Raw genomic sequence first — 24,662 nt, 5'->3', positions numbered from 1 at the left:
TGGGCGACTGGTGCCTCCTGAGTTGGGTGGGTACTTGCCCCCTGCAGCAGCCAGTCAGTAACTCGGGGGGGGGGGGGTCCCCCACGGCCAGTCGCACCAACCCAGAAGTGCCAGAGGGGCGCCCAGAAGTGCCAGCGGTGCTTCTCCTGGCACCCTGCTCCCTGGCCGGCACTCTCAGAGAGGGCACCAGCGCTCCCGCCTGCCCCGCTTGCCTGTTGCCTAAGTGAGTAATGCTACCTGTCAGGGGGTGCACCAGTGCTCTTGGGGGGGGGGGGTGCACATGCACGCCCTACGCGTTGCCACTGGGTGCAGGCCCCGCACTACAGCTCAGCTGTCACTGTGCCCACTCACTGCCACTTGCCCCTGCCCGCAGCTGCCATTTCCTTGCTTTCCTGCCTGCTGCCAGCCACTCCAGCACCACATGGCTCCAAGCCACATCACTGGACCATGGGGTCTGGGACGGAGGAACAGAGACAGAGTGTGTGTTCGTAATGTGAGCCCCACATGCACACCCCACCATACACATGCACCCACACCCACCCTTGCACTGCCATACATGCAGACCCCTACACCCTCCCCCCCACAAACCCACACAACACATATCCACACACACCCCCACAACCGCCACACCCCATAAAACCCCCACACAAACACCCTCCCCCACACCCTACATACCCACACAACCACAGCCCCCCCACAAACTTATACCCAACCCCCTTTCCCTCACCCCCCCCAGAATATATAAGAGTAAGACTACATTTTGAGCTAGTGTGCAATCATGTCTATGTACGCCACACAAAAACATGTAAATCAGGACAAAAATATTTTTTTAAATCAAATTATTGAATGTTGTAGATGTTGGCTTTTTAGAATATAATTTGGTATTTTTCTGGTTCTGAGATGGCAAAACCCCTTGCTGAAAGGAGTACTTCTGGGAGCAAGGGGAAGGACTTCTGGTCACAAGATGGCGACCAGGGAGCAGGGCACCTATCAAGGGGCGGGGCTACCCATGAGACCATCGACAGCTTGCCGAAACTCAGTAAGCAGTCCCCCACCCTAAATAATTGCCTGCCCCTGGTTTAAGTCCTATGAATATGGTATCTTAAAAAATATATATCACAGTATAGATACAACAACTGAGTACATAAAAACTCCTCTTAAAGGACTTAATTTGCAATTTAATGCAAAGTCACTGCATCTATTAGTAGGGGTCTACCCAACTCAAGGAGGCAGCTACCTAATTTTGTGGGCAGATCACAGGGCCAGCTGCCATTTTCAAGGGTTTATTGTGGCTGCCTACCACCCACCACCAGCAACTGGCTGCAAGGGCGCCCCATCATGGAGCCCTGCCCCCCACTGCCAATTGGTGGAGAGGGGCAGGGCCCCATAACAGGCAGCCCTCTCAGCCATCCAGCAGCAAGGGGCAGGGACAACAGCCAACTTGGGTTCCCCTGTGCTCCAGCAGCCCCACCTCCTCTCTTCCCCCTCGGTGGGCCGCACCGCCCAGTTGCATCACTGTGAGGACTGCTGGCTCCCTCTGGGAAGCCAGCACTTTATTTTCAGTAAGTTTTGTTTTTTCTTTGCATATTTCATGAGCAATGCTGAATTTCACATTTTCTGCAAAATATCACAATTATAGTATGTCCCTATCTATCGCTTTTGAGCAAGTATTGGGAGAATATTAACTATTCCATGTTTTATCATGAGAGCGTCAAAGATATGCCCTGTGGGGTCCCATTGCCTGGTGTTGTCCTTGGGTACCCCCCACAGTGCACCCCAGCCTTGCCCTGTGGGCAAGGCACAGGATTTGCACCACGTGTGGTGCCCATTCTGGCTGCTCTGGGATCCATGCTGCACACAGCACCAGTTGCAACAAGTCCAGGACACACAGTACATGCACAGGCACAGCCTTGGACTAGTTGGGGGGTACACTGTGTGTGGTGCAGATCCCAGAATGGATGCCACATACAATGCTGTCTGACAAGGGTAAGCCACACGTACACAGCATCTGCTTCTGGCTGATCCAGGACCTATACTACATATGGCACCCACTGTAGCCAGCCCAGACCCACAGGGCCAGATGAGTTTGACACCCCTGAAGCATCATATCAGTTCAACATGACAGAATCAAAAAAAAATTCCATAGTGGAATTAGAAGCGAAGAGGCTCATGGGCCAGAGACAAAAGTATTAAATAGCAAGAAGTGAAAGAACGCGGGCTGTATTTCTCTTCAAACAGGAATTCAAATTTATTTTCATTTTATGCATCTCTTCCAACTGCCCATCAACTTGCCACGCCAGACTAGACCAGCCCAGAAGCCAGAAGAAGGTGAGAATGCTGTCATGAAGAAGGTGATGCTACCGGTCCCATTCTACTGCTGAAAAGCACTTTCCTTCTTTCCCACAAGACAGTTCACTCTGCTTTTGATTACTGTACTGAATACAATTCCAAGTTATACTCCATGGCCTCCCACTGATAATATCTGTACTGCGCCTACTCCAATCTGTGGCTAAAATGCCTTTTCTACCACATCATTTCAAATGCTGAGTGTTGCAAACATGACAGTCCAGGTAGCATGCAGAAGGCAAGCTGGATTTTTGTGATATCTTTTATTCAACCAACTGTATAGTTGAGCAAGATACTGGACAAGCTTTTGGGCACAAAGTGCTCTTCTTCAGGTGATCCGACTAAAGGTGACCAGAAGAAGGGCATTTTGTCCCCAAAAACTTGCCCACCATTTCTCCCAACTATACAGTTGGTCCAGTAAGAGACAACAGCACATGTAAGCTTTAACAAGACATCCTTTTTATCATTAACAAATCAGCATTTCCAGATATAAAAATACATGGTTAAGCAGTGCACACACATTTTTCATCACTGATTTTAAAGTATATTTCATTCACCACTAGAAAAAGGAGAAAAAATAGATAATTTCCTTTTCCTTTCCCCTATATATCCATGCTACTCCTTTTCTTAGGTCTACAGTACCTCCTGAAAACATTCTTCCATGATAGCCATAAGTCCTAGTCCTCTACTTGGAAGTGCTAACTATGTAAATGAAAAAAAAATATGTATGAAAATGAATGCTATTATCAGCTTGTAATCTGTTTATCAGATCTTGTATTTTAGTTATACCAGCAGTTTTCACACAGTGGTTTGTAGACCACCATTGTCTTCACTGATTACCCATAGAAACAAAACATTAAGAATTATGTCTTGAGAACGTGGGAGAAGAGGTAGCCCATTAGGGAGTTTTCTTTCTTAAAAAGTGTCCCACAAAATGCTAGAGCTGGAGAATTACTAGACCTACACATTGTTCACTTAAACTAAACACTCTTTAAGAAGGGGACCTGGTTTCAGCTTGTCTGAGAACCTAGCAAAATGCTGATGCTATATAAAATAATAAAAACTGATCAGTAAACTATGAAAATTAAAATTTGACAATCTTGAAGTAAAATTGTTGCTGTGTTTCCATGGTAGAACACTTTCAAATTAATCTATATACCAATGATTATTTCTCAGGGAATATAAGTAAGCAAGCAGTTAAAATGCAGCAATCCATTATGTAATTTCCTAGTATTTAACTAGATTCCTTTAAAAAAGATTACTTAAACTGTTATATTACAGCCAATAAAAAGATTTCTCCAGAGTCTCATCTCTGGCCAAAGTTCAGTCAGAGCAGCTTCATCGCTCACCTTTTCACTAGCTCAATCCTGGACCAGCTGTGTGTCAGGCTGCCATCAACCATAGAGACAAAATACACACTCCACAAGGTAATTCTGTCCAGTATACAGCCTTATTCTTAGCAGAAAACAAATCTTAACCTCCATTATGTCTAGTAAATCCCAAGAACTAGCATTTAGCAGTATCATCAATTCTGATTTTATTGCAAACCTTGCAAAACTTGACACTGTTTATTAGACACTTTGCCTATGGAATCATGAGATTACATAAGAATCTAAACTTTTAAATGAAAGTTTTCTAGATCTCATACCCAGGAACAGAAGTTTGAAAAAGAAGACTAAACACTTGAGCCAGGTACATAGGCACTTCAGCTGCTTATAGATGTGGAAAAAAATTGAACTTTACTTTTAGCTGATTGTGTCCCCATGTCGAGCACAGCACATACCCAGAAGAAGCATTGCATTAGCCTGACCCAGCTTGCCCAATATCTGTATAGATTTGGCACTTCAGCAGAGCTTTTTGGCATTTTTCTCTAATAGCCAATTCAATCAGCTATTAGGAAAAAGTGCCAAAAAGCCCCACTGAAGTGCCCAATCTATACAGATGCTAGGGCACCACATCAAACTAACATGCTTTGTCTTCCAGTAAAGCACAGGTTTGTTGTTTGTTTGGGGTTTTTCCACATCTGTCAGTGGCCTAAGATATCAAGACCCAGAAAGTAAACACAATTAACTCAAAATTTATCTTGAAATTTTGTAATTTTAATCAAAGTTTCATGATTTTGAGACCTCACAGATTTGGAGAACTTGTGAAGTCAATAGTGATTTAACAAGTTTTACTGAAAAAACGTTAAAGTGTACCATTGATTCTGGGCAATATTCAGGTGCCCGCTGCAGTAAGTGCTTCAAACGGGAATCACTCTTAGAAGACAATATCTGTTATGGAAAGTTCAGAAACATATTTTTAATACATCATAAAAATACATACACTTCCAAGTTCTTTAAACTTCTAGACTCTCTATTTTTTTTAATCTTACTGTCTCCTAACTTTCTGGATTTCGTTTTGTGTGCACATAATGCCTTCTTATATAACATGTGAAAGTTTACTTGAAACTTGAGGTATTGGGACAATCTCTCAAAAATGCCACATGTTTCTGAGATGTGGAGGTAGATTTTCTCTCTTTCTTCCCTTTGTAAATCCAAGGGAGGATGACTTAAGCCTGTGCTCACATTAGGAACAGTGTTTTTCCTAATCTTTTCAAACAACTGGGGGTGGGGGTGGGGGGGGGGTAAGGATCTGGGAGCCGGGTTCTGCTCCACTGCAGCCCTGGCACCTGGGGGCACCCCCTCCAGCAGGGTTATCAGAAATTTTGCAATTTTATCAGATAATTTATTTATTTATTTATTTTAATATCAGGGAAAACCAGGATCTCTGCTTATGAACCAGTGGCATAAACAAGCAGATTCCTCACACAGATAGGGAGACAAGACACCACTTTTGTCCACTGATGTAAAGCAGTGGTATTATCTATTATGATGTAATGTGCCAATCTCAAATAAAGCAAAGAAAGGCCTTGAAAGCTCTCTCTACCATCTTTAGTAGCTATATAATGATACAGAAGTTCATCTCCTCCAGCATCTAGGGACCTGATACCAAGAGAGTATCTGTATGTGCTCCACAGCCCAGATGAAAAGAGTCCATGCAGGTAGAAGAGTATCATCTTAACTGTTAAAATGTGTTCATTTAAACAACTAAAACATTAGATACTATGAAGGAACTGTATAATACCCGCATTTGTGTGTGTTGCAAAAAAATCATGTCTCTATGGACCCAAACTTGATTGTTCTCATTAGTGAAATCTTGAATACACAAATTCAGAAAAAAATCAAATTTCTTGCTTCTTACCAGTATCAAGCAAGCTTACCTGCTCACAAACATCACGGCACATTAAATTATCCTTCGCAAGGTAACAACATGACATACCTACAGGGAAAAACAGAATTCTTTTTCATTTTAAAATTTAAGCATCTAAGTGTTTAACTACAACTTTGTGTATTCTCCACCAAAGTTTGGATGTTTTGTTATTTATGTTTATTCATTCTACAACTTACCCATGTGCCTTGCAGGTAAAGAGTGGTGGTGTATCTTGCAGAAGCATTGAGACTAACTATCCCTAAGACAGTCTATATAGGTCTGTATTTAAGTTGGTGCTGCAACTGCTTGTATTATGTACAAAAGACTTCATAAACCATGGTTTATAACCCAACAGCTTTCACCAGTACTAAAAATTAACTAGTGTATTCATTTATAATAAAAAGTATGCAAAACTGTCAAGAGTAGATAATTAAGTGGCTCAAATCTATGTGGCTTAGATCACAAATGGAAATTAATTGAAACTAGGGAGGTTATCTAATCCAGCCCCCTGCTCAAGGCAAGATCATCCCTGTTTCAGGGAGGTGTTTGTCTAACCTGCTCTTAAAAACTACTGAGAGTAAATATTCCACAGCCTTTCCAAGTAAGCTATACTAATGCTTAACCACCTTCATACTTATAGTCCTTCCTAATAGCCAACCTAAATTTCCATAGTTGCAATTAAAGACGGTTACTCCTTGTCCTGTTCTCTGTGGCCAAAGACAATAGTTGATTACCATCCTTTATAACCATCCTTCAAGTAGTCAAGTTATCAAATTCACCCTCAGTCTTCTCTTCACCAGACTAAGTCCAGTTCTTCCAAGCTTTTCTCATAAGTCAAATTTCCTAGACTACTGTTCATTTCTTCTGCTCGCCACTGGTCCCTTCCAATATGTCCATATCTTTTTTGAAGTGCAGTGTCCAAATTTGGGTACCGTACATCAGGTGACACCTCACCAGTGCTGAACAACATGGAATAATCACAACCCTTGACTTTCAGGTAATGATCCTCTTAATATAACCCAATATGCTTACTAAGAAGATCATTAGAGTTTAGCTTACCAAACTAGGATAAAAATATACGCTATCATCCATTAAACCAGATTCAAAATATTTAATGTGCATACGTACACACATCTGAGTAAGACTTCTACCGGAATGTCTATACCAGGGGTGGGCAATTATTTCACTGGATGGCTGCTTAATGAGTTGTGGTGAGCTGTCAAGGCCCACAATGTTAGCTGCACCCCTTGACATGTGCCCCACCCCTGGTTGCCATCTTGGAACCAGAAGTCCCTCCCCTTGCCCCTTACTTTCCCACCCCCCCCGCCCTTTGCCACTGGATGCCCCTCCCCTTGCATCAAGAGGTAATCCTTTGGGGATTTGCCATCTTGGAAATGGGAAAAAAATCATATAGTATAAGTCAAACATCTACTATAATGTATTTTATTTCAAAAAATATTTTTGTCCCGATTTGTGCGTGTTTGTGTAATGTGCAGAGAGGTGATTGCATAATCAAAAATAGTCTTACACTTGTATATTGTGTGGGGGTACGGGGTTTGTAAGGGCGTGTGGCTGTGTGTGTGGGCTGGGGTGCAGGGCATGTTGGGGGGTTGTGGGAGGTGTATGCATGGGAGGGTTGTTGGGGAGATATGGGCAAGGTGTGGGTTTGTGGACTGGAGTGCCCCTCCCCCCCATGCCCTTCCCATAGCACACAGCCCATGCTGCCAGTAGTAGCAGAAGCAGGGGGAGGGCCCTCAGGATGCTTGTGGCCTGCACAGGTGCAGCTGCCTGGTAGCACGCAGTTCCAGCCAGGAGCAGGAGCTGCACATGGCAGCAAGGAGCAGAGCCAGGCTGGACCACTTATATCATGTGGGGTTCACATGCAGCTCCTAGGACTTGAGCACCACTGTGGGGAAGCTTCACGCAATGGAGCCAGTGACCCTTCCCACTCCCTGCCGCCACATGCAGTGGAATCCAGGAGCTGCACGTGGCAGCAGGGAGCAGGAAAGGCAACCAGCTCCACTGTGTGGGGCTTCCCCCCAGTGGCACGAGCCCCATGCAATACAAACGGCCTGGCCTGGCTCCACCCCTTGCTGCCACATGCAGCTCCTGAACTAGCTAGAACTGTTCATCATGAGGCAGCTGAGCCTGCACAGGCCACAAGCAACCTGAGGTGCTTCCTGCTGTCTTCCCCTTGGGGCCTCCACAACCCAGCAGGTGAGACCAGGCGCAGCAGAGCAGAGTGGGGTGGGAACACTTGGTGCTGCCACCAGGAGCCCTTCGCCAGTCGCATCTCCATGGCAAGGCACCCCCTGCCCACCTGGTAGCAGCAAGGGGCACAACTCTGCACCGCCGCTGCTGCTGGATGGGCAGGTGGCACCTCGCCATGGCAGCTTAGCTGGCACGGGGCTGCCAGTGACAGCGGCATGGCCCAGCCTTCCCACCGAAGGACTCCTATGCCGAGTCCTGCCCACTGGGTTGCGGAGGCCCCCAAGGGGAGGGCAATGGAATGGGGGAGCCCCAAGTCCACAGCCAGCATCTTCCCCCCACCCCACATGGACTTTGCTCTGATCATGCAGCCCACACCTGGGGGGAGGGAGGGGGGTGGCAGGAGTCAAGCTCCACGGTCTGCTTCAGTCACAGCAGCTGCTGCCTCCTGCAGGCAGCAGCCAGGACCCAAGCACTGCTGCAGGGAGGAGGAAGCAGGCAGGCAGGGGGCTGCAGGCCCTGGCAGCTAGGGGCCCCTCCAGCAGGATTGGGGGGCGGGGGCAAGGGCTGCTGGTCAGGAGTGACAGGCACCAGCAGGGCTGGGGGATGGGAAGCTGTGGGTGGAAAGTGAGGGGAACTGGCAGGACCAGGGGGCTGTGGCTTGGGAGTGAGGGGCAACAGCATGGGCAGTGGCAGTGCCCCAGCATATCAGGGCTGTTCAGCACCACAAAGCAGCCAGAGGGGACTTCCATGGCTGGATCCAAATCCTGGTGAGCAAAGGGTGCAGAGGGAGCTCTGATTTTCTACGATAGAAAAAAATGAAATGCCAAAATATATAGGTATTTAAAATTTATTATAATTGAGGCAGGCAAATTGTAAATATAACCAATAAAATATTGTGTTCAACTGATATCTATATATTTTGGATTTTATTTATCAGAGAATCTGCAATTTTTAAACAGAGAAAGCCAGGATCCCCGAATTTATAAAAGATTTTTTGAATGCAGAGTCATGAGGATTTCATGCAAACGATAGTATTCTATTATTTTTATTCTATTTTTTCCTCTGTAAGGAAAGCGACTTCTTCAGACTTGTGTCTTCCAATGTTCTTTTCCACTTTAGCAACACGGATTCCCGACATAAGATGGCAATTTGGCTCCTGAACTCGTACAACTTGACCAACAGATCATTGTCATACTTGAAGAACTATCCTATAGGATTTTATCAATTTCTGGCAATGATTAATTCCCAAACTATATCATAAATTACCTCAAAAACATAAGTCACTGGAATGTTGTCTTGAGCTTTCTGACCAAACAACCTCCCTCACTGCCACCCCCCCCCCCCCACACACACACACCTTCCTTATTTTCCCCAAGTAGTATCACCTTGAAATTAACAAGATTCTGTTCAGCTTCACACAAGTTATTCAAGGTCCTGGGCAACAAAGATTATCAGAATGACATAAATTTGATATTGTTGCTTCTTGAGAAAGGAGCAGTGGCATGTACCAAAATACTTCTAGATCTGGGTAAAAAAAATCTAGAAGTTAGGTAGAATACTGAAGATGCTACTTTGCAGCAACCAGGAGACTCTGGGACTCAGAAACCAGAAAGGAAAAACAAACCCTACTGAAATCTCTTCTCTAGACAAGAGTAAGTGAGAAGCTCCGCAATGACTAGGTACCCACTAACTACAATTTGAATCAAATGGAAACTTTAGGACAGGGGTGGGCAAAATATGGCCCATGGAGGGTCCCTTGGTCCTAGCTGGCCTGGTCCTGCCACCCACAGGAATGCAGCGGGGCTGGTGAAGGCTCTGCAGCTAGACTGCATTTCTAGGCAGCTCAGGTGGCAGCAACTCCTTCCAGCTGCCACCTCCCCTGGCTCCAGCCCTATGGTACTGGCGGGGACACACATGCACAACCCCGATCCCAGCTTGCCCTGCTCCAGATTTGCCCCAGCTGGAGCGGACCAGCTCTCAACCAGTCGGAACCTGAGCGCATAGCTCTGACCCTGCTCTGGGCCACCCGCCCATGCTAAACAGTGGCAGTGCCCAGGCAGAAGCTACTGCCAAGTAGTGGAAAAAGTGACCACCTCCCCCGCCACTGCCAGGTCTTTCTTGCTGCAGCTGTCAACAGCCCATGCCCAAGTGTGCAGGGCCCCGCCCCCATCCCCAGACGCAAGGAGCCAGTGGAAGAGTTGGCGGTGGAGGAGAGGGGTGCCGAGCGACCGGACGTGGAGCTGGTGGCAGCGCAGAATCACCACAGCTGCTCTGCCCAGCTCCATGGGGCCCCCCAAAGCATGGGTCCCAGGGCAGTTGCCCCAATTCGCACCCCCCCAGGGTCGGCCGTGGCACTGGTGGCAGAGCTGCAGGGGCTCCAGGCTGTTGTGGAGGGGGGTCAAGGGTGCTGACTGGCCCATGACAGCTCCCCAGAACTGCCTATGTGGCCTGCAGGCCCAAATAGTTGCCCACACCTGCTTTAGGGTAAGGTTTGGATTCAGCCTTCATGCTCATCTAAAGAATACAAGTACATGACAAGAAAAATGAATCTCTGCAATTCCTTTGCTATGGATAATACTTCCTTTGTTTAATAAATCTACCTTAATGTATTTTGTGGTGTTAACAACCTCACCTTTTTATGTATGTGGAACATTAAGGCAATTTTAATAAAAAACAATTTATCAATGGAGTTTTTGTATGTTTTAATTTCCATGCAGATCTTAACACAAATATTGAGTAAAAAAAACCCAACACCCTTGTAAAATAATTTTTTCATAATTTTCTAACATTACAGAAATGTAACTATTAAGATACCTAAGTGTTTACATAAAAAGTGTGTATAGTGTATTCATCAGCAAAAAGTAGCAGCAAATTTTTAATTAAAATAGTTTATGAATGTGTTGTTACTAACCAATTAAAAGTTTCTTAAAGAAAAGTTTACAATTGAATTATTTAAAAATCAAGGTTCCCTGCTTGCTATGCAATTTAAATCAACACAGCCTTGATTTTTTCAGGGATGGGAATTTAAATCGATTTTTAAATAATTCAACTGTAAACTTTTCTTTAAGAAACTTTTAATTAGTTTTTTAATTAAACTTTTAATTGGATTTTAAATCGATTTTTTCAGGGTTGGGAATTTAAATCAACACAGCCCCCCCACCCTTATTTTCGTATTAACTCATATGTCTAGAAGTACTGAAAACAAACAGGATGAATATAAGTGATCAGTGTGATGAAAACACCAGCAGGGCAAACACAGCTCTGATGTGCATCAATCAATGTGTTGCCAATCGATCCAGGGAGGTGCTCCTTTCTCTCTATTCCGTGTTGGCGAGGCCACAGCTGTAGTATTGTATCCAGTTCTGGGCACCGCACTTCAAGAAGGATGTGGATAAGCGTGAAAGGGTAAAGAGAAGGGCCACCCATATGATCAGGGGCCTGGAGGATAGGCCCTATCAGTTTGTTCAGTCTGAGTAAGAAAAGACTGAGAGGTGACTTATAGCCGCCTACAAGTACGTCAGGGGGGAGCATCAATAACTAAGGGAGCAATTCTTCAGGAAGGTACCCCTTGGAAGGACAAGGTCCAATGGGCACAAGCTAGTTAAGGAAAATATTAGGCTGGACATAAGGAAAAACTTTGTTTCTGTATACATATCTAGAATTTGAAACACACTCCCAGAAGGTGGTACAGTCACCATCCTTGGAGGTGTTCAAGAGGAGGCTGGACAAGCACCTCGATGAGCCTGGCTGAGCCCAACTACCTTCTGTCCATGGCAGGGGACTGGACTTGATGATCTTACAGGTCCATTCTGGTCCGACTAGTCTATGATTTTAAGTGCGTTATCTAAAAGTTCTCTCAATTTTTCAAGCCTTGGTTTAATGTGCTATTAAAGGCTACATGTAGCAGTTTAAAAAAAACAGACAATTTGAGTATAATTATTCAGTTCAGAATGAGATTTTGAAAGAAGCAGGCTGACACCTTCTTTCAAGTTACAAAGCCATCTGACTTCAAGCTTGAAAAGTTTTCTGAAACATAGAAGAGAACTTTTTTGTCACAGAAATTAAAAAATGGTGTGAAAACAATTAAAATGAAATGTCTTTCACCAACTTGTACGATATTTTACAAATAAAAAGCAAAACATAATAGTAGCATCAAAGCTATGGCCCTGAGCCTCAAATCATGATGCATTCTTCAAGCTCTAGGTTCTATTGAGGCCTGCCTTTGGGGACAAAAAAAGAAAAAATGGAAAGAAAATCCTGAAAGTGGCTATAGGAAAACAAAGCTTCAGTGTGACCTTTTTTGGTTCTGTTTTTTTTGTTAGATGGGTGTCACTTTATATTTTACATTTCCAATATGTGAATCAGGTTTTTCATGAAATTCCTTAGCCCTGAAGATACTCTGGGCATGGACAAATAAACACCTGTAGCATATACAGCAAAACCACTCCAACTTTATCATGCATTTATCCAGGGTCAAAGCTGGAGCAACTTAACTCACTCATGTCAACACAGGATCATGCAGATGTAACGAAGCAGAACAGCTACTACACTTCTGAACAGCAGATTCCCACCCTCCTTCTGAGCATCTAGAATGTTTCTCCAGACAGTACTAGGAGTGTCATCTCTGTTAATATAGGCAACCTCCACTTAAAGCAGTTATGCTTGGCGCTATTTTGCTATAGCGCTCGTTTTAAATACATACCTGATTCCACTTAGCGCTCAGAAAGTTTTGTTATAACACTGAGTGGGCAAATGAAGGGGTGGGAAGAAGAGGCAGCAGCAGGTGTGAAATGGGGGAATGGCAGCAACAGGCAGGGAGGCGAGTGGCAGCAAGTGGGTGGACAGGAATGAGCGCAGGGCTCATGTCAGTGCCCCGGCAGGGGGGCAGGAGCGTGGAGCCCGGGCTGGCAGGGGCTCTATGGAGCCAGGCTGGGTGCACCATCATGGAGAAGGTGGAGCCAGCCTGGAGAGACCATGACTGTTGCTGTGACCACCCCACCCACCTGCCAGTCAGCATGGAGGGAACCAGCAGCACTGCCTCTGCAGCCCAGGCCTAGGCGGGCAGCAACGGCACCCTGGTAACCAAATATATTTATTTACATTAATTCCTATGGGGATATGGGTTTTGCTTAACATGGTTTCGATTAACACTCGTTTTCTCCAGAACTAATTAAGAGCACTAAGTGGAGATTGCCTATAGTTAGTATACTCTGGCACCTAGGCCTTTTGGCAAAACATTAATTCTAAGGGCAACTTGAAATTTAGCAATAGTTTAAAACAGGGATCTGTCATGACCCAAAGGTCTGATTTTTTTGTGTGTGTGCTTCGGCACTAAGAATTATCCCCGTGGGTATACAACTTCGTTGCACGGAGGAGTTCTGCTGCGCAGAGAACCCGCGTGCAGGGAAGTGTTCCTGCCACTTTGCAGCGATCTTTGCAGGGTACATTTCCTTTGCAGCACAGAAATGCATGGTGCAAAGGTTTCCCGCTCGTCGTATGCAAATTTGTGCCCCGCAATTGGCTAGTTCTAAATTATTCACAAGTGGCTGCTAGCGATTGGCCTGCTAGCCATATAAGAGGCTTGAGCAGTTTCCGCCCAAGCTGAAGAGGACTCCGCATCCATCTCGTGGGGACTCTGGGTGTGCGCGGCAGGGTAATAGAAACCCTGTGTGTCGCTCAGAGGAGTTTGGCGGCCTGATCCACTGCCCACCTCTTCCCGTCTTCGAACGGAGCCTACTATAAGACGTAACGACGAGTTTAATACGCGCTTGTCCTGGACATCCGGAGTTTGTCATGTTCTGTCTGCGTGGAGCCTTGCAACCTCCACGTGTGTTCGTGTTTTTTGTTGTAACCGCAACTCAAGCAAGTTCTCAGCCTACACCACGACCATCTTGGTGTAAGTAAAATAATCTTAAAATCAACCGTTACGTGTCTGTGCCTAATTCTAGCTCGGCGCCCGCCCTCTCCGACCCGGCCTGCCCGGGCTGCTGGCCACAGCCCGCGTGCAGAGCGACGTAAGCGACCCGGGGTCAGACCCAGCGCGCACAGGATCCACAACTTCAAAGGGGCAGAAGGCCACATATCTCATCAATACCACAGGGGCCACATTGTGCAGGCTTGCCCAACTCCCTACCACAGGGGTGGGCAAGATGCAGCCTGTGGGCTGAATCCAGCCTGCCAAGTGACTAGACCCAGCCCGCAGCTGCCCCCGTGGTGCTAGACATGGAGCCAAGCCCCACCAACTCACACCAGAGCAGCCGGCACCAGGCTCCCTCCAGCGCCCACAAACCAGCCCCAGGCAGTGCGCACAGCTTCCCACAAGCTGTTCCTGGTGCAGCTGCAGCCAGGTGCTGCTCTCCTCCCCCTGCTTCCTGCAGCAGCTCCCGCTCTTGATCTTGCCCCTATTGCATTGCAACATGCCACTCCAGGGAAGCGGCTTCAGCCAGGCAGTTCCTGCCCCAATGTATGGGAACCCAGCTTCAGCTCCTGGGCACCTTCCTGGGAGCTGGAGCAAGAGCCCTGCACACTGGGGTAGGAGCCGCCCAGCTGAAGCTGCCCACCCACCCACCTGCCAGGAGCAGTGCAGCAGGGGCAGAAGTAGAAGAAGGGACTGCTGCTGGAGGCAAGGGACACAGAGTAGCACCTGGCCAGCTGCAGCCACACTGGGAACAGCCCACTAGAAGCTCCGTTCTGAGCAGGTGCACAGGCAGCTTCAGCTGGGCGGCTCCTTTCCCAGTGTGCAGGGCTCCAGCTTCAGCTCCCAGCCATCTTCCCAGGAGCTGGAGCCAGAGCCCTGCACACTAGGGCAGAAGCTGGCCAGCTAAAACTACCTGCCCACCCAGCATGGCATGGCAGGGGCAAGATCAGGAGCAGGAGCCACCATGATAGGCAGGGGGAGCAGAACAGCACCCAGTCACAGCATGCTACAGGCGCAATCTGCCCCAGCACAAGCGAGCAGGGCTCGACCCCATGCGGAGCACCGCAGAGATAACACAGGCTGCAGTACCTGGCCAAGCTCTGCTGCAAGCACCCCCTGCCACCTCCTCTCCCTTCAACCATGGCAGACTCCCAGGACCTAGTGCCCAGACAGCGCCCTCCCCCTACCTCCACACATACCCATACACCCACCCCCTCACCTCCAAAGGGCAAGGCCATGTAGGGAGCTGGTCTGGGGCCAGAGCTATCACCACCCCACATCCCAGACCAGTAATCTCAGCTTCACTCACCTCTTCCACTCCTGAACGCTGCTCCTCACCCACCTGCAGACCTATAGGGAGTTTTGGTGAGTTGTTGTGGCAGAGGGGGCAGGAGGTGGTGACCCAGCCCACGACAGCTCATCAAAACTTGTGGTCCACGCTCAACACTGGCCGCCATGGTGTCCCAGTCGCAGGAGGCACCATTTGTTCATGATATTATATACCTGCATATTACACACACACGTATATATGTTTATATCTATATTTATCAGTTACTAACTCGTGTGTATTAATAAATTTGTATACAGTTAAGTTATCATTGTCCTGGCATGACTCTATAGGGGCAGAGGTGGAACCTGCAAGCAGTGGCCAATTTCCATCTCCAGCACCTGTGCTTTGCTGACACTTCCCTACTATTGGAGAGGAAAGTAAACACTCAAGTACACCTGGGCTACACAAGCATAATTTCTTAAGTGGGTCCCTTTTAACTAATATCACATATGGGATCCTAGAAAATAGTTGCATCACCTCAATGATGTCCAAGTAGCTTTTTTTCAAATCAGGAAACACAAGCAGTTTCTATCACTCATACCATGAATTATTGTTTCGGAAATCATCATTCAAGACAGATCAATATATAATTAAAAACAACTTAAGTCCTACAGGGAAAAAAAGCACAAAGGTACTGGGACATAATATCGCTCCAGACAATTTGAACTTTGCTCAGGAACTCGTGGTTTTTCACATGCAGAACATGGCAATTTGACTCAAAGTGCCCAGAAACATTCAGAAATAGAGCTTGGTGTTATAGGATAAGGCACATCCAGCAGCTGTTTTTGAAGCTGGGTAGGAATGTTCCCAGTGGTCATTCACACTCCCCAAAACTAAACCAGGCCATGGGGACCGGGACGGAGATGGATAAAAGTAGGAGTGAAAGACAGCCCTGTGGACTCTCAACAAGCAGCTCAGGACTCACAAACCCGTGCTATGGGGTTGGGGTCCCCAAAACTGAATCCACTTTAGATACAGGTGAACAGTATCTGGCTTGACTTTGAGCATCTGGGCCACGGACCCGGTAGCCTTTGCGCCTGCTCATGTGCATGGCAGTGAGGAGCTGTAGGGCACCTACAGGCAGGCACTTACCCGCACCCCGGGGGGCCAGAGCAAAGCTCCCAGCTTGGGCGGGGGGGCTGTGCTGGGAACGGAGCCCTTTTGCCGCTGCCCCCAGCACCTCCCTCGGGGCTGCCCACCCCGCTGGGCCCCGAGCTGGGGAGAAGCAGCAGCCCCCGCACAGACAGCAGCGGGGCGGCACCTCTGCAGCCGGCACAGCCCGCGGGCCGCTCTCCCCGAGCCCGGCGCGGACGCCCCGCACGGAGCGCCCGACCCGGCCCGGCCCCCGCGCCATGTTGGTGAAAGGACCCGCCGGACCCGCGGCGCCGCCCCCAGCTCCAGCCCCGGCACTCACCCGCCGCCCCCGGGAGCGGGAGCAGCAGCAGCAGCAGCAGCGCGGCCGCCGCCGCTAGCCACAGCCGGGCCCGGGGCCGCCCGGGGGCCGTGCCCGCCATCGCTGCGCAAGGGCCCGGCGCCGGAGTGGGGCAGTGCTGCCGGGGTACGGTCGCACTCCCCCGCGGCGGGCGGGGCCTGCGCGCGGTTCCTCGGAGTCTCTGCGCAGGCTCCGCCCCGCTCCGGCCCGGCCAGGCCCAGTCTGGGGGAGCGCAGGGGCGAGAGCCTGGCCCTGGCCCTGGCTGTGGCCCGGGCTCGCAGCAGCTGCGGGCACGTCTGCCCCTCCTCTGCATCCGCTTTCTGGAGCAGTAGCCACTGCCTCAGATGCTGTGAAGGGCCTGGCTCCTCCCTGCTGCTGAAGCCAGGGGTGCCTCCACCAGACCAGGGGCTCCCAGCCCTTTTCTTCCTGGGGCCCCCCTGTCGCCGCCTCCAGCATGCTGCCAGACCTCCGCGGCCCACCTGTGCTACCACAGCTTCTCTCGGCCTCTTCACGCGAGCTTGCTCCGAGGGCCTTATGGCTGAGGGCAGGCAGGCAGGCAAAACTCGGGGGCATATGAACCCCAAGTCTCCAGGCTGAGGCCTGCATGGAGGATGCCTGCCAAAGGATTTGGAAACATCTGAAGCCTCAGGTGTGGGTGGAGGATGTTTGCCGGTAGTAGGGCCACTTAGGTTCTGGACTCTTGGATTTGGAATTAGTTTTGACTAATTTGGCCTTGGATACAAGTTAAAAAAAAAAAATCCAGATACTTACCTAGCAGGGGAAACACTGTCCATGAAGACAATTTTCCTGAAGCCCTCCCCCGGGATGACTGTTTTGGCATGGTTCAGTATCCCTGAGGTGTTGGGGCTCTTTATAGAAATGGGAGTCTCCTCCCTAGCTTGTTCACATGGCTGAGGGCAGGCGAAACTTGGGGGCATCCAAACCCCAAGCCTCCAGGGTTGGGCCTGCACATGGGATGCCTGCCAAAAGACTGGATATAACTGAAGACCCTGGTGGGGGTGGAGGATGTTTGCCAATTGCAGGGCCACGTACAGTTCTGGACTGACTCACAGATTTGGACTTGATTTGGCTAATTTGGCTTGGAACACGAAAAATTTCTTAAAAAAAAAAAATCCAGGAGATTTGCTCCTGCGGCCATATAGCTGAGGGCAAGCAAAACTCAGGGGCATCCAAACCTCAAGCTTCCAGGTTTGGGTCCACATGGAGGATGCCCGCCAAAGGATTTGCAAACATCTGAATCCCCAGATGGGGGCAGAGGATGTTTACCGGTAGTAGGGTCACTTATGGTTCTGGATTGACTCTGATTTGGAATTTGATTTGGCTAATTTGGCTTGGAATATGGAAAATTTAAATTAAAAAACCCAAACAGTAGATTAAAAGCTGTATTAAAATGAGTTGTACAGTTAAACACATACATATAGTGCATAATATTTTTTTTTAAGTATATAGGTACAAAAAATGACAATTGACAAAATACATTACAAAAATAATATGGGCTCCTGCAGCTGCCATGACTGGGAGCCCTGTGCCAGCCATGTTGCCATGGTAAGATGCCCCCTGCCCACCCAGCAGCAGGGAGTCAGCAGCCCAGAGTTGTGCCCCCCCCACTGTTCAGGACTGCAAGGGGCAAGAGGCCCCAGCTGGAGACCTCTGCCTGGAAGCAGATGGCAACCAAGTGCCGCTCTCCCACCTTGTCCGTCAGGCGTGTGCAGTGGTTCTGGCCACAGAGGCAGCAGCTGCTAGCTGAGCACATGTGGAGACTTCTTCTCCCACTGCCAAGGTCACCCCTAGCCGGTCCTGAAGGAGCAGAGCAGCTGCACTTACCCTGTGTCTTGGCATTTGTCCCTGGCAGCGCCTTCTGGCCAGTCCCCAAGTAGCATCGACCCCCTAAAACCTGCTTGCAGCCCCCTCGGGGACTGTGAACCCCTGGCTGAGAACTGCTGCTCCAGACCAGAGGGGCTCATCCCCTGCCTATGGACCAGATCTGGACCTGAGTGTTGTGTCATCCACCCACAGGGCTCCCCACAGGCCCAAAAATTTGGCAGTAGGAGAGTGGCAGCACCCTTGAGACTGGATATCATGGCCCTGTCCACCGTGTCAGTCATGAAAGGTAGTTTGAGGCCTGCTCCCAGCACACAGGAGAAGCACAGGGCACTGGGGACCAATTCCAGATTCCCAGTATGTGGGGCCCCGGGGCTATCTGATCCCAGCACACAAGCCCTGATCCTGGAACGCAGGAGCCACAGGACCCACCCAGTCTGGTCCACAGACTAGCCTGTGCTGCTCATCTGGCCCACAGGGCCAAATGTTTGAACACCACAGCTTTAGACTGGTGTTCCTCACCTGGTTGGGCCATAACCCTCAGGCAGTCCCAAGACTGTAAAAATAATGTTATTAGAATTTAAATAAAAGCTGTCTCTACCACCCTCATTACACATCTTTCCCATTCAAGTATTTTTGTTATTCTTTCAAAATACAAATTGCATAAATGTTTATTACAAAAAGTTTCAGTTTTTTTCTGATAAACATGTCACAATAATTTTTAAGCTAGACTAAGGGATTCCCCAACCTGGAGTGGTTGAGCATGAGCAACGCATCCCTCATCCCTTAGTGCTCACATCTATGTTTTCTATACTGAAACATTTTAAGGAACCAAAAAAAAAAACCAGCCTATCATAAACATGAATGAATGTAGTCATTCAGCTCTGGTATCAGCAGCACACCTGCTGCATCACCTCCAGCAAACCTGTTGATTAAAATCCATTAAAAATGTATTTATATTATTTTTTCCAAATGGTAAGCCATGACCAACCTTACAGAAAAAATGACCTTGGCAAATTTTTAACTTGAGAACACATAAGAAGAGTACAAAGATGGTTAGCCATGTTACTCAAAAGTCAGGAAGAAGGTAGGGTGGGGTGGGACTTTACCAACTATTAACTAAATGCCTCAGAGACATGAGCTATCGTAGACAACAACCTACTGTGTCAGATGGTAGAAATGGAGTATAAAAAAGAAAACATTTTATACAGAAGGGAAAGGAACAAGGAGAGGGGTTGCTGCTAAAAATAAATACATAAAAATGGATTAATTGGATAAATTAAGATGAACAAGGGAGTTAAGACTTAGGGACACTGAAATAAACAGCTAGTGCAGGTAGTGGATAAGACCCCATGGTCTCTGTTGAGACCAACGTGAATTCAATCCAGTCTACGGCTGGTTTCTTGTTCTGCAATTTCAGGTTCAAATTGTTTTTTAAGGGAGGTTTTTTGAAGGGAAGAGTTATGTTTTTGTTTAACGACACCTACTAGAGGGTAAGTGTCAGAATGCCCAAGAATAATAATGTATTATTATTATTAATCAGTCAACTTTTTGATGATAAAATTTAACTAGCTTCAGAAACCCATTCCTTGAAAGAGAATGAAAAGAATGAAAGCAGCTGATTATGTTCCTTGTCACACCAGAAGGTGAAGTTGAATTGGCTTTAGTGGTGTAGGAAGACCATTACTCAGCCATTCAAAGAACATTTTATTAGACAATTCCCATTCAGCTGATTACACCCAGAGGGTCCTGCATGAATAGCAGTGTCTGTATGGTGCCACAAGTTACTGAGTCTTTAATGGGGAGTCCAGTAGAGTACCAGGCTCTTCTTCTGGAACAGGGAAGACCACCCATCATGAAAACAAAGCAGTCTATTCAACCATCAACTGATACCCCCACAGTTCACAGGAGTGGCTAAGGCTGAGCCTTCCAGCCCTTGTCCTAGATTAGGTTTTTTCAACTGGTGAGGTGTATCCCACTAGTGGGAACAAAGGTTCTCTATGTGGGACTCGGGTCACAGTGGCAAAACTGGAAGTGCCATGACTGGACTCCTGGTTTTGCGTTTGCATGCTTCGATCAGCTGCTGGGACCCCCCTCCCCACCCCACTCTTTGACTGGCCTCTGGGGGACACCCCCCCACCCACCATCGATTGAGAGGACCAGGATTTTTTGACCTTATATACGTGGGTTGTAAGGTGCAAAAGGTTGAGAACCGCTGCCCTAAATGAGAGTCTGCCAGTAACCATACTGCTCTGATGTAGATCTGGGGCCACCAGGATATGTATCGGGATCACTGTATTCTTGGGTGACTTCAGCCATAGGGAACAGCCATCTCTCCTGACTTCTGCTTAGGAGCTGCACCTTTCCAAGTGCCTGATAAAACCATCAAGAACCAAAGTCCACAACTCTGAGGGAGAATAAAAGAGCTGAGTGGAAATGACAACATCAATTCTTGTGTGTAGGAGTAGAGGCAATACATAAATCCTGCGGAACTCCATCCCAAGAGCATGTTGCACCTGCAGCTGTGTAAGTCCCATGGCACTTGCGTATTTCTCTGGCACCATCATTTTCTAGGACTTCTGGGGGACTTCTCCTTCCACACCTCTTCTTGCATTCAATTTCAGAATTCAGAATTCTTTGTCAGCGCTTTAGGATGACACAGTTGACGTTGAATTCCTCTCCTGGTGCAAATGCTGCCAGATTACACATCACATTCAAATCAAAGTCCCAAATCCCCTTAGCTCAGCATCACCGCTTAGTCTACCCACTGTGGGAAGGTCTTACTGAATGGGTACATATCCCACACTGAAGCTAATGGCATATACATGTCCATCAAGAGATTTTACTGTCAGTCCCTCCCCTGGATATGTTAAGCCATAGAAATCAAGTCACTCTTCTGCAGTTTGCTTGAGGAGAATCCAGATAATGTTTTTTTTTTCTTTCCAGAGGAAGTCCTATGCAGTGGCAAGCTGGGGGATTCAGGGTTTTCAGGGGAAAGGTGTCAGACCCCATGAGAATGGTGTTTTGAGATGAATGTCTGGGGTGGAGCAGGACTTTGCAGGGGGGTGTCTGTGGAAAGGGCTGTGGGAAGGGCAGGGCATCAAGGGGAGAAGGAGTGGGAAGAAGTGGGGAGCTGGTAACGGAGGAGTGAGTGGGGTAAGAGGAATGAGGAGAGTTGAGGGGTGAAGTAAAGAGGAAGGAGGGAGTTGCGGGGCATGAGAGAAATGTCAAAGGTGGGAGGTGGGGAGTGAGTGGGTGGCCTGGAGGGTGAGGAGATTGGGGAGGTAGAAGCCAAGAGTTTGAGTCCTGGTAGAGGGGAAAGGAATGGCTAATGGTGACAGGGAGCCTGATAAGAGTGGTGACATGGGACAGCATAATATCTGAAGACAGGGCCAGAAGAGATGGAGGGTGGAGAAGAGACATGTGGTAGGGCAATGAAAGAGAGGGCTGGCTGGATCTGAGCTCTAGGGCCTCTGAGTCACGGAGTCCAGGCCCTTGCTGTCATAAGCACCACATCCAGTAATGGTAGGATAAGAGAACTGGACAAGATCTCATTTAGTCCAATCTCCGCTCCAAGCAAAGAATGCCCCTGTCTACAAATGTGGGCTCCTTCACAGCTTCATTGTGTTACGTATTTTCCATCTGGATGCAGGGGAGAGCCCACCAACCCCATTAGGGATGCAGGCTCCAGGTCGCCGCCACCCAGCACTGGAGTCACCTGGATGCATCAGCTGTGCCAGTGGCATATAATGGACTGGACTCTTCTGCTCCAGCGCTTGCTGGGCATGGTGGAGGAGCGGGAAGCACAGGCAGAGGCCGGGAGGCAGGCGGACCTGGAAATTATTGCAATATTGAAAATGATCTCCAGACTACAGGCAACAGGATCTTTGTCTTCAGGTTGGAGTAAGATTCTCTATCTGATCTTAAATTACCTGAGGTTAACAACTGGAATTCTAGATTTCCGACATGCTTAAGGATAGATAGATAGATATAGATATACATAAATTCAAAATATTTTAATTCTTTATTTCCTGAATGCCAATGCATGTGTTCTGGAAAGTTACGATTGTGTAGTTTATGTTTATCATAACTTGGAAGGGGAATTAAATTATCTCAGAAGGGCACTTTGGCTTTCCTTCATTAACACTGCTTACTATTGTTCTCCCAATCCATTTCTCATCACTGGATATGAATACTAGTCTGAGAAAAAGTATTTTTCCTCATGGCACATGTGAAACCATTCCATTTCTGCTAGTAAAGGGGTTACAACTTTCCTCTGCCTGAATATTTTGGATATGTGTCTCATGACTGGACAGTATAATTACAGCAGATGTATGCATACTTGAGTTAGCTTTAATTAACTCAGGCAGTCAGAACAGCATAGCAGTGGCAACGAGAATTGCAGCACTAGATGCGGTGTTGTCTGGACTCTGTATGAACTCACTCAGCTAGCCCACAACAAAGTCAGTGCTGCCCCAACAACTCAGCTCCTTGATACTCAAGCTTGCTCAAGCATATCTCTACCCAAGCTGCAATCGTGTACCCAGTTAAAACAAGAATAGCTGAGCTGCACTGCACCATGGGGCAGCTGCTGTGTGGGTGCTAGGCAGAGAGGGGGCAATCCCTGTTGCTTTCCACTGCCCCATGCTGCATGGGGGGGGGGCTCTGACACAAGCGCCCCGAGGCCCCAGTTGCTGCTCCTGCAGCTGGTGAGTATGGGGCTTTTTTTTGCTTTTTTTTTTTTTTTAAGTGCCCGGACTAGGCCGGGACTGGGCAGGGATGGGGCCAGACAGGGCAGCCATGGGGGCTTCTCCTGCAGCTCCCCCTGCCCAGGGAGAGACAGGCACAGCCAGAGGAGCCACAGGAGAACCTGCAGTCACCTGGCTGTGCCTGCCTCTCCCCAGCCGATCCGAATCACTGAATCTGTCTGAATCAGCGCCGAATCTTCCAAAGCTGATTTGGCCAAATCAATTCAGGACAGTGATCCGAATCTCCAAATCAAATCACTGTCCTCCAAATTGGCCGAGTCCAAATCCGAATCGAATACTTGTCTATTTGCAGATGCCTAATTAGTATCATCGTCATGGACTTCTGAAAACTGAAGGTTTGCCCAGATTGAGATAAGTTTCTCTGCTCTTTCACAGGTTAGTTTATTTCTTGATTTGGTGTGAGTATTTCCAAATGTAGACCAGTTTCTTTCACATGCTGCAGAAGATAGAGGAATCTGAAGCAGGCAAGAAGCAAGAGGAGTCCGAGGCTGTGTCATGCAAAGGTCTTGCCACCATGTTGCAGGAGGGATATGCTTGGCAGAGTCCCAGACTGGATTTGTGGACCAAATACCTGAAGATGTTCTGTATTCTGCAACATTTGAAAGTACCTTTCCAACATCAAGTCCCAAGTGTGTTTCTTGTTTTGTAATCCAGTCAAATGCAGTAGCAGTGCTATCATCACTAACAATTCTGCCTTTGAGTCTTGGATCCAAGAGATTTGCAGCAGCATAAATTGATTGGCAGCAAAATTCTTCCCATCTGTTAATAAAGTCTTTCACTTTTCTTTCTTCTGTATTTGTAAGTGGAGACACACTTAGATTCTCAAAAACAGTTGATTTTATCTGGGCCATTTGGTAAGGAATGTCTGACAAAAGTGCACTGTCCGATTCAGATGCAGTGACTGCTGAAGAAATTGGCTTTAGAATCTTCTGGGAGTTCTGCAGCTGAACCCAGAAGACATCCTCATCAAGTACAGTGTCCTTTACACTTCTGGGTACTTTAAGATCCTCAACTATTACTGTTTCTTGAAGAGCTTCTTTGTTTTTTAATAAACTTTCAAATGAGATCACCACTGCACCCCATCTAGTTTTACTACAGAGTTTGAGTGTCACTGTTTTATTCTTTCCATTCTTTTCTTCCTGCTTCTTCTTAAAGACTGCAGCTACAATATGAGTAGTGTTTACATGTTTTATAACTTCATTTGCTCTTCTATAGCTCTTTTGCAGAGTGTCCAACTTCATGATGTCATTAAGCAAGTTTACCCCATGGAGTGCACATCCTATTGCAGTAATATGTGGATATTTATCCATTATGATCTCCCATGCTGCTTTCATGTTACTTGCATTGTCAGTCAGCAAATCAAATATTTTACCACTCCCAATCTTCTGTAGCTCTTCACATATTTTACTGCTGAGATACTCTGCAGAATGCCTGTTCTCTCCTGTTTCAATGCTTCTGTAAAAACTGGTTGAGGTGTCATTATCACAAAGTTTATGATTCCTTCTCCCCACACATTTGTTTATCCATCTGAAAGTACTGCAAAACACAGTGCTTCATTGATTT

General features: G+C 47.5%; 1 protein-coding gene across 3 annotated transcripts in view; it reads right to left on the bottom strand.

The window, feature by feature from the left end:
* The window catches only part of RECK (reversion inducing cysteine rich protein with kazal motifs), a 114,877-nt gene extending 98,227 nt beyond the window's left edge, over positions 1-16,650 (bottom strand). For 2 of the 3 annotated variants that reach the window (XM_014602959.3, XM_059728548.1), the window contains exons 1-3: positions 16,471-16,648; positions 5,609-5,667; positions 4,545-4,619 (exon numbers count right to left, since the gene is read on the bottom strand). In XM_014602959.3, the coding sequence (XP_014458445.2) occupies positions 4,545-4,619; positions 5,609-5,667; positions 16,471-16,570 (234 nt within the window). In that variant the 5' untranslated portion in view covers positions 16,571-16,648. Of the gene's footprint in view, positions 1-4,544; positions 4,620-5,608; positions 5,668-16,470 lie in introns of all 3 variants that reach the window. The other variant, XM_059728549.1, reaches the window with a different exon arrangement.
* Between the last annotated feature and the right edge of the window lie 8,012 nt (positions 16,651-24,662).

The sequence above is a fragment of the Alligator mississippiensis genome, chromosome 5 (genome assembly GCF_030867095.1).
Source record: "Alligator mississippiensis isolate rAllMis1 chromosome 5, rAllMis1, whole genome shotgun sequence".
In the NCBI taxonomy this organism is placed as follows: Eukaryota; Metazoa; Chordata; order Crocodylia; family Alligatoridae; genus Alligator; species Alligator mississippiensis.
The sequence above is the reverse complement of the archived record's forward strand: the minus strand, read 5'-3'. Positions and strand labels throughout refer to the sequence as shown.